The following is an 11,156-nucleotide window of genomic DNA, read 5'->3' as shown; positions in this document are numbered from 1 at the left end:
AAAAAAAAACTGGTCGACCGCTAAAACCAACCACACCATTCAGCAGCAAGGCCCAACCAACAAGACCTAGCCCAGACACAACCAATCAATCAAGATCTTGCCGCAGGAGCAGAACCTTCAAAACTAAGATGGGACAACAAAAAAAACAATTACTTAAGGAATGCTTGTGTGGTTATGAGAATTATAAAACCAATGTTCTGACATATCACCATAAATATGCCCACACTAGTCTTAAATATGCCCTCAACTGGTAAAAAAAAAACAAAAAAAAAACTTGATGGTTCAACCGGTCCAAAGAAAACAATGCAGATATTGCAATTAAAACTTTCACACCTGATGACACTCAACCCAGTGCTGAGCTTTCAAGATTGCACCTCCGTAAACCACGGCTAATTTTACCTAAATCCTGGGTTGAAGATCATCTGACCTCACCTCCAGAATCCTCAACTCCCTCAAGGTGTGTTTGGCTCAAGTTTGGGTCAGAGGTCACGCTAGGGTAAGTATAGTTTAATCACATACCTCTCACATTCCTGTCTCAATCCTCAGTTGATGTTAACTGACATGTATGCATGAGTGTTTGCTAATCACGCTTTTCCTCATAACCCCTCTCTCTATACCTGCTGGAACAGTGACAGAGGTTAATTCTGACCGCAGGGCATTCTTGGCAATTGACTGCTCATCAACCGCCAACTGAACTTTACCAGTCAGTCAAAGACAAGCAGCCAAATGCTCCTCTGGGTAGCTGAGTGACAGCATGTAGACCCAGCCTGCATTAATTACATTACAGCACAGCAACTCGCCTCAACGGACAGGCAGAATATTAGCAAAAAACTCATAATTCACGCTCGACTGTATTTGCATTCGGGAGTTAGGATGCATGATTCAACCAAAAAATTTTGACAAATGAAAATGTTAAACAAATTAAAAGACAGACTTTAGCTTCTTCTGTTGATTAGATTCTAGCTTTTCATTCCTTCACTGTATGGTGCAAGAAAAGAAAAGTAAAGAAAAAAATAAAATAAAAATTAGTATAATAATAATAATAAATGTATATCTCATAAATATTCAAGTATTTATTCATTTATAGGCTCTAATGCCTAATATTAAAAATATATTAATATTAATATTAATATTTTAATAATAATAATAATTTATGCATTTAGCAGACGCTTTTATCCAAAGCGACTTACAGCGCATTCAGGATATACATTTTTTACCAGTATGTGTGTATATATATATATATATATATGTGTGTGTGCGTGTGTGTGTGAGATACGTATATACATACACACATACACGTTTGTTAATTTCTTTATTTTTTATTATTTATTTATGTATTTATTTATACTTAACTGATTTCACCTGAAGCAAGAATGAAGCTTCAGCATGAAAGCAGTTGAGAAAGTAATAATCTTCAAAATAAGCCATCATCATATCGGTTATTGGCCATAGCAAATGTTATTTTCAGCATGACCCCAAGTTTCTACATCAGTGCATCTATAAATTCAATGAATGAACTGCATTTTATAACAGTATACAAGAACAGCTAGAACATGCAAGTTAGGAATGATTCAACCTAATATTTCGATGGTTTCTGTATGTGAAAACTCATCTTTCTGTGGTCATGTTATCATGCCGTGGCTGATCTCTGATTGACGTGTGCACTCGGAGCGACCTGGCTGACACACACTTGGCCTGCCAATCACCTTTCAAACACAATCACTGAACACAGATCAGACCTCGGATTCACACGGACTCATCTTAAAAGGAAGGCGAAAATACATTATTTCTTTGTGTTGGAGGTTGGAATGATAGCCTGGCTAGAAAGAACAATGCTAGAAAGAAAACAGGTGTTAAAATGGTCATATCATACATTTTTTCCCACTTTTACATGTTGAGTCATAATTCAGGTCAGTTCAGAGGTTCTGAGCACTGAAAGTCCATCAAGTTCTCAAAGTCAAAAGATCAAGAGATGATTCTACATGATATGAACTTTTGAAAGTAAAGCGAACGCACGCTAACTCAGTGCCGCAGGGCAAACTCATTGAGATGAATTTCTGTTCACCCACTATATATAGTCTGCACGGCACATTTGTTTGTGTGCGTGACAAAGGTGTTGGTGTAAAACTATTTATCAAAGGCCTGTCTGTAGGTTATTGGCTAGATTGGGATGGTAAGATCGAATGGGAAACAGCTCATGAAAACAAGTCTCTCTCCTTTCACTAATGATCTTTTCATCACTTTTTTTATTCTTATTCGCCACATCTTATTGTGATGTCATCACACCTGACGCAGTGGGAGTTCCAATTAAGAACATATTCTCATATGATCTCATTTGAATTCATTTGAACTGCTCTATTTATTAAAATGTTTTCCATATATATTTGTGAAATAAAATATAGTGTTCGTGTCAGTGACAATATTATGGGTACGATTCTCAGTGAACGCATACATTTATTACATAACCTTGAATATAAGGCACATCATCAGCATATACAGTACTTCAGAATTGCATTAAGAATTAGTTTTACATACTTTGCAGTATCTGCAAAATATTAATCATTTTACCAAAATAAGAGGGATCATACCATAACATCATGCATGTTATTTTTTTATTTAGTACCAGAATAGGATATTTCACATAAATGGCATTTATATAGTCCACATGAGTAAATAATAGTTGAATTTATAAAAATGACCCCTTTCAAAAGTTTACATACGCTTGATTCTTAATACTGTGTTGTTACCTGGATGATCCACAGCTGTTTTTTTTGTGATAGTTTTACATCAGTGTTCATTTTGACAGCAAATTTTTATTTAGTTTCAGTCATAGTCTTTTGACTAAAATGCCATTTAGTTTTAGTCATATTTTAGTAATCTGAATTGTTTTTAGTTTTAGTCTAGTTTTAGTCGACTAAATATCATAAGATTTTAGTCGACTAAATCTACAGTAAATTTAGTCGGCTAAAATCTAATGGGCTTTGTTACAGTGCATTTATTAAGCATTTCTCTAAAATTTCCAAACTCATTATATAGGTTTGATATTAAGGTTTTATCATGTTAGACACCAATTTAACTGCAGTGACACACAACATGCCTTTATGTTAAAATTAAATAAAACCACTTCTCATAAAGAACAAGAACATGGTCTTCTTTTTAATGAAATACCAATGGTTATATATAATGGCTAATTATGCATTCTTTATAGCAACTTGTTAACCATATTCTTCATTCTTTCAAGCAGACATATTTATTTCTATAAATAAATTTAGATTCATCTTTAGGGCTACTGAAGTTTTTCAGTCAAGAGCAGTGCGATGCGACGCGAAAGAGTACTCGCGCACTGTGAGACGCGCTTTCTGTGTCTGTGCTTCGGTGTCTGCGCTCAGAAAACCGGACCGAATTGAGTTCTCTTACATTGTCAGATTTATCCATATGTCTGCTCTTCTCTTACTCCCACATATTGACATTTTTGAACGTTTTATGCGACGTGCAGCAAGTGTATGTTAGCTTATGTCCCACAATGACGCATCTAACCTCCGAACCACGCAGCAGATTCGTTCTGAATGAATTTCTTCCCAAATCGTCCCTCCCTAACATTTTTGTCTCGTTTTTATTCGTTGACGAAAATGTCAATAGATTTACGTCATTGTTTTTGTCATTTAAAAATGAGTTTTAGTTCGTTATCGTCTCGTTGTTGTCGGTGAAAAAAATGTCTTGGACGAAAATTATTAGTCAAGGAAATTAACACTGTTGTACATGAGTCCCTTGTTTGTCCTGAACAGTTAAACTACAACATTTAGGATTAATAATACACCTTTCAAAAAAATTTGGTCAGTAAGATTTTTTTTTTAAAGAAATGAATACACTGAAAAAAATGATACTAAATTATATAAAGTATTTATTTTAGCTACATTTAAATAAACAAAAAAGTTGAACGTTAGTCAACTAAATTTGTTTATTTAAATGTAGCTAAAATAAATTGATTGTAACCACTTACCTTAAAAATTTTTGTAAATTCAATGACTAATTTTTTTTCAGTGTACTTTTATTTGGCAAGGATACATTAAATGGTTAAAAAGTGACAGTAAACACTTTTACATTGCTACAAAAAATTCTACATGATAAATGTTATATAGACTATTCTATATAATATTCTACTTAAAAAATGCTGTTCTTTTGAACTTTACATTCACTAAAGAAACCTGGAAAAAAATGTTCTAGTTTTTAAGCAGCACAACCGATTTCAATGTTTGCACAAGATTTCACCTTGTGCTATATATTAAAATGAAATAATAGCACAAGGTGAAATCATAAGTATGTTTTTTTTTTTTTTATTCAACATTTTCATAAGTTAACATTTTTGCCGAAGCATATTTTGTTCAAGCAATATTGCCCCTCAATTATTTAGTTTGGGCAATTAGGACTTTTAAACCATTATACTCTATGCATATTTAGTTTTTATGACATGATATTTACACTTATGCACTTGGCAGATACAAATCGAATTATATTGCACACAAGGTATACATTTTATGAGCTTTTGCACTTCTTGGGAATTCAACCCATGACCTTGGTGTTGCTAATGCCATGCCATGTTTCAATTAGAGTTACAAACTATTACACTATCCTTTAAGGAACATGCTGAAAGATCTGATGTAAAGATGTTAAGATGTTAAGGTACATTCCGCTGTCCAAAAAGATACACAAATTCTTAGCACTGCTACAACACAAACTCACATTTGAGCCCTTCCACAAACTCAAAGCGGTCGGCTCATTAAACAGCCATTGAGGGAAACCACCTTGACTTTTATTGACCCTATAAATCTAGTGAGGAGTGGATGAGAGGTCTCTGCCTTAGAGAGCGTTTAAAGACAAAGACTGCTGGTCCTTCTGAGACAATACACTTCCTGATTAATTATTAACAGCTTCACCACTGATAACTTAATTAGGGGCCAATGATGGGGCTTCAGTAAGAGCCTGGGCCCTTTCATTTGTCGCCACTTGATGGACAGGCACTCACTGGCTGCAAGTGGATTGTATGTGTGTGTCTACTGAAGGGTTTGTAATGGTAGTAAACATACAACACAAAAATACCACTCAACCAAGCGTCTAATAGAAACCTATTTTTGAAACTTTTATAATAAATGCACAATAATTCATGAAGAACTGAGGAAAGTTTAACCTCAAGAAAATGTAGATAAGAAGCCAAACTGTTAATTGGAACTTTTTTTTTTTCAAAGAGGATAAAATATCTCTTAATATAAAACTAGGTTATACTAGTTAACAAATGATTATTAACATGACACCAGGTTTTTTACCTCAACAATTTTCCATCAACAAATATGTAGGCTTTAAACCATCAAAATAGAAATTCAAGTTACAATATTACATTTTACAAAAAAAACTGCTAAATTAGTCCTGTCACAGGGACAAACATATTGAAATGATAAAATACATGATAAAAAAAAGGTGTAAAAGAAACAAAAATATATATAAAATTAGTGCTGTCAAACGATTAATCGCATCCAAAATAAAAGTTTTTGTTTACATAGTATATGTGTGTGTACTGTGTACATTTATTATGAATATATAAATACACACACATACAGTATATATTTTGAAAATATTTACATGTATATATTTATATTCATATAATTTATATTATATATAAATATATTTAATATATAAACGTAACATATTTTTCTTACATATATACATGCATGGGTGTGTATTTATATATTTGAATTTTACACACACACACACACACACACACACACACACACACACACACGCACGCACACACGCGCAAAAGAGAGACTCCCAAAAGTCACTTTAGTGGCCCCGTACAATTCACTTGTGGCAAAAAAAATAATTTTGGACCCTACACACAACACAAAACCTTTCAAACAGGGACAATATAAATAATCCTTTTGGCTATTAGCTAATTTAACAGTTATTTTTCGACAATATATTTACCTGGGCACATTTCCTCAAGTGAATGCATGCAAACAATGTCTGATCAGACCTGTCTGAGTACTATATAATTCCCAGTTACAAAAAGATACACAATAAGGACTTTTAGTGTATTTATGAGACTTCAGAAAAGCTTATTCTGGGGTTATTCTGAGGAGAGGTGTAACATGTCCAGTTTAAAATCAATAGTTGCAACCTTTCAAATTGACACTCAATAGCTCTGGAAGATAAACAGGAACTAGTGAAGCACAGCTAATGTGGAGATCAATTCATAATCATGACCTCCTAATATGTGCAGTGGTTCGAGGGACATGGGGGCAGGAAAATAAAATTAGCAATTAAAATTAAAATGAGTAATTTTAGCACCTAAAATGCATGTCCTACTCTTACTGCTCTCCATCTGTAATTATTAGAACCTACAAAGTAGAAGATAAAAAAGCTGTGCTTGCAAGAGGAAAAGACAAGTGAATACACTGAAGACAACATTATTACAGGAAACATATGAGAGGACACGACTGTACATTTTCTAGTGACATCATTATTGTGAACTCACCTCAATTGTGAACTGCTTTCTCTTGAGTTTGAAGGCCAAGTCCTTCGTATCGGGGACCTCACAAGACAGACAGTTCAGACGCGGCAACTGACGAACATGCAGGAGACCTGAACAAACACCGAAGACATTAAAGGGAATCATATCACTACTAAGACATACTGTAGGGATATATTGTTCAGTATAAACTTCAAATGTTTGTTCAAAAGTTTGGGGTTGGTAAGTTTTTAAAAAAAATTTATGTATCTTCTGCTCACTAAGACTGAATTGAGCTGATTGAAAATATATTACAATTTTGAAATATTATTACAATTCAAAATAACGGTTTTCTATTTGAATATATTTTAAAATGTAATTTATTTCTGTGATGTAAAGCTGAATTTTCAGCATCATTACTCCAGTCTTCAGGGTCACATGATCCTTCAGAAATCATTCTAATATACTGATTTGCTGCTCAAGAAACATTTCTTATTAACAATGTTGAAAACAGACATGCTGCTTAATATTTTTGTTGAAACCACAATATATTATTTTCTTTGGTGAACAGAAAATAGAAATCTTTTGTAACATTATAAATGTCTTTACTATAACGTTTGACCTAATTAATGCATCCTTGCTGATTTAAAGTTTTAATTTCTTTCAAAAAAGGAAAACACATTTACAGGTTGTGAGCAACACGTTTTTGTAGGTGCAACTTGTGTGAATGGGTTTCTAACACTGCAACACTATATTTCAAACATACGTTTTAATAGAGCTTTTTTTTTTACTGAAATTGCATTTAAAATCCATTTGTCTCTCAAATCTGAGCATGACATTTTAATGAGCATGATGTTTCTGACTATATTCACAATCTTATGCAGGCTAATAAACATGCTCTCTAGCAAATATTTTTCCCAGGTTTGTTATGCCTATTACCAATTTGAACAGACTCTGGTTTTCATTGTCTGCTTGAGTTTTACTGTGGACACATGTAGCTATCACCTTTCACACTGGCCACTACAGCATTGTATCAACCCTTATTTTATTAGCTGCACCAATGGGCAGAAACCAAAACATACGAGAGAAGAAGTGCAGCAGAGGGAGGGGAGAAATAGGTTGGTGGGAGGGAGAGAAAGCAAGAGAGGTGAGTGGAGGATGGGGGTAAAACAAGGTCAGTCGGCACAGGGGCATGTTGGGAAGAGAGAAAGCTTTTTCGCCCTCTTTCTCGCTTTAATTCCTAGCCCAGTTTTTTTTTTCTCCCAGTTATGCGGCCAGTAGGAATATGACATTAAAAGGAAGCGCTGAAGACCAGGATGAGGGGGGTGAGAGGATGGAAAGAGCATGTGTGTGTGTGTGTGTAAAGGCTCCACTTGTAAAGGGACCCGTGCGCTAGGTTGATTCCGCTCGAGTTGATTCGCTGTGACAGGACTCCCAACATGCTTTGTGCAGTGGACGCACCACAGAAAAGAAAGAGTGGCCTCGTGTACGTCTTCACATTCACTATTGTCTATAAGACCTTATGGCAAAGCATTAATTCATGAAACAAGGTAAAAATCAATACCAAGAGCTAACAATAACTCTCTGAACACCTAATTTTTTTCAAACACAAAAAAAGTAAGGATACATACGTTGCCGAGATGTGCCCATAATCTGGAAAGCATTGCATTATATTTGTGCGCATCTTATCCATTTATAAACATCTTTAAAAGAGATAATTCACATACAACTGAGATAACATTAATATCATAATGTTAACAATGGAGATAACATTAATAACTTCTTATTTCTTTGCAAGCATCTGATAAATCTTAAAAAGAGCTAATTCACATGTAAATGAAATTATTAGCATATGTTGTTAAAAAATCTCAATCAAAAAATCTCTCTTTTAATCGTTTAATCACCACCACAGCGTCTTGTCTCCATTGGCAACACGCACGATTTGTGACGACTGCAAGTGACGTCGCAGGTATCGGAGAGTGCAAGTGGTGATTGCAAGTGACATTGTAATTTAGTTTCTTTTTTCTTGTCTTCACCACCTGGCTACTGTTGTAAAATGTTGAGAGATTCAAACAAAAAGTAATCAATAAATAGAACAAAATAAAAAATAAAAAAGACTGCAAGTGACGTCGCTAGCGGAAGCGCAAGTGTCTGAGAATGCAAGTCTGAGAGTGCAAGTGCAAGCCTGCAGCCAGACCCTTCTCAAAAATCTTACTAACATCTCAAACTTCCTAAAATGAACTATTTACTGAAATCTAAATTATTAATTTGTTCATAAACATCTGAGAAAAACCGCTGAATGTTGTTAATGTTGTAACATCCACCAACAAATGTTTTAGCAAATGTATTGATGAAAAATACACTGAAATAATTGTATTGTTTTGTCAAAGAACTAACTAAACAAAATAAAACTAAATTAATAACATGACCTAACTATTATTTAGCAATATTACAAATAATAAAACAAAATAAACAAGACTTTGACACATGTAACTGCGACCTGAAATTTAAAATAAGTTTAAATAAAAAATTAATTAGCTGAAAAAAAGCAACTGACAGTTTTAAAATACACATTTTAAATAAAACACATACATTAATAAATAAATAAACAAATAAATGAAAAACAAAAACTCATGGAATTGAAATCATTAGCATCTAATTTGTTCATAAACATCTGATAACCTTCTAAATAAAGAAATTATTACATGAACATAATTAAAATGATAAAATAACAAATATTAAAATGACAAAATAATGTAATAAATACATAAAAATAAAACAGAAGACAAGAGAAGAGAAATAAAACAGATTTTAAGAAATGAACGACATTAACACATAAATAACATTATAAAATAACATAAGACATATTAAAATAATGACATCATAAACTATAATAATACATAAATATCTAGAAAAATAAATAAAACTCATTAGCATTTAATTTGTTCATAAACAACTGATAAGCATCTAAATAAATAAATAAATGAATTAATTTGGAATCATCTGAGGTCATTAGTGTTTGTAAACCACACCCCCTTTGGCTATTACGTACACACAGAGCAAATGAGTGCAAGAAAGAAACGGGGCAGGAGAGAGAACTGTAAACAAACTGACCTTTACAGAAAGACGGACACAAAAGAGATGAAAAGATAAAGCATGCAACATGAAGAGATGAAAACAAGGAAGAATATAAAGAGGCAGAATGAGAGGAAAAAGAACAGAACCGAAAGAGCGTGAGCCCCAAAGATTTTCCTCATCTGCAGTCTGGCCACTGAGAGGTTTTAGCCAGTATGAAAATATTGATTCTGCAACTCTGCGGCCCCTGAGGGCTGTGCTGGGTGCTTGTGATGGGGAAGAGGGGATCTGTGTCAGCTGAATCTCCCCCCTGCCTGTCTGCCAAGGAGCACGTCTGATTGAACACGGCCACACTAACACGAGCTGACAGCTAGAGAGAGGTCCACCCTGCCTGCCCCTCTCTACTAATGCACTTTACTGAGCCAGTGTGTGTGTGTGTGTGTGTGTGTGTGTGTGAGAGAGAGAGTCAGAAAGATAGGATGATGCAAAAGGCATGAAAAAGATGAGGGACCAATGAAACATCTTTTAAAAATACATTTTCTGAAGAAAACGTGAGCAGTGTTTGTCTGTGTAAAATGCTCTGCCATGATTCTAGACTGTTGTGGATGGTTGCCAGGGTGTTGCTATGCTGAGCAGTGTTATTTATGTATTATTTATATACTATTATAGTATTATTAACTTTTATTTTCTGTATATATTCAGTTTTCATGTTAGATTAAGCTTTAGTAATTTTGTTACATGCTTTTGACCTTTTTATTTATTTTTTTTAAATATTAGCTTTAATAATATTTAGCTTTAATTTTAGTACTTCAACATAAACTTATTTTACTTAGTTGCCAAGGGAATATTTCTAATTTTTATATTTTTTAAATGTACGTTTTACTGAATATTTAAGTTTGTATATATGTTTAAGTTTCATCTAATATTTATATTCTTTTATATTTATATTTTTATATAATACTTTATATTTAATTTCAGCTTTATTTCAAATAACAAATTTAGTTTTAGTTAACAATTACAGCACTGGTATTTTAGTATCACTGATATACTGATATAGTTTTTGTTAATATTTTGAATTAGATTTTGTTAGTATTTTCTGTTTTCACTTTAGAGAGGAGCGAGTATGAGAAGCATTCACAGAAACAGGCTGTGTGTGCGCTCTTCTGAATTGGGAATAGCCAACATGCATTATAAACTTATTTCAAATGAATCTGTTGGGGAGATAAAATGTGTAAGATAACGTTCACGTACTAACAAAAACATCTAAGAATGTATCGTTTATTCTCCAGTACTGAAAACAGAACCGATAAGGGAGTTTTTGATATGCGCTGTGACGCAGCTCTTGCAAATTACCTTTTTTGTTCGTTGTCTGTCATTTCGAAGCTTAAGTTGCATACGGTTTTCTTTAGTTTTAATTTGCCTAACTATCGATCTGACCCAGTAGACGCCAGTAGCGCTCTGTCTCTCTCCCGCTTTGGATTTAATTTTTTTTTTAATGGTGGGTGTTTACGCAGTTGGCTAGAGCAGTGCTGATTGGGGAGAACCGAGGTGCGCTCCCTCTTGCCCAGGGCAAGAAAGA

The 11,156-nt window shown here is 33.8% G+C and overlaps 1 protein-coding gene across 1 annotated transcript in view; it reads right to left on the bottom strand.

Moving 5' to 3' along the window:
* Nucleotides 1-11,156, bottom strand: part of LOC107728084 (elongator complex protein 4-like) — a 77,495-nt gene that overhangs the window by 24,259 nt on the left and 42,080 nt on the right. Inside the window, exon 8 of the mRNA XM_016538158.1 lies at nucleotides 6,530-6,636. Coding sequence (XP_016393644.1) covers nucleotides 6,530-6,636 — 107 coding nt within the window. The remainder of the gene's footprint in view (nucleotides 1-6,529; nucleotides 6,637-11,156) is intronic.

The sequence above is a fragment of the Sinocyclocheilus rhinocerous genome, unplaced genomic scaffold (assembly GCF_001515625.1).
Source record: "Sinocyclocheilus rhinocerous isolate Xijiao unplaced genomic scaffold, SAMN03320098_v1.1 scaffold1779, whole genome shotgun sequence".
Lineage (NCBI taxonomy): Eukaryota > Metazoa > Chordata > Actinopteri > Cypriniformes > Cyprinidae > Sinocyclocheilus > Sinocyclocheilus rhinocerous.
Note: the sequence above shows the minus strand (reverse complement) of the source record. Positions and strands in the feature narration are given on the sequence as shown.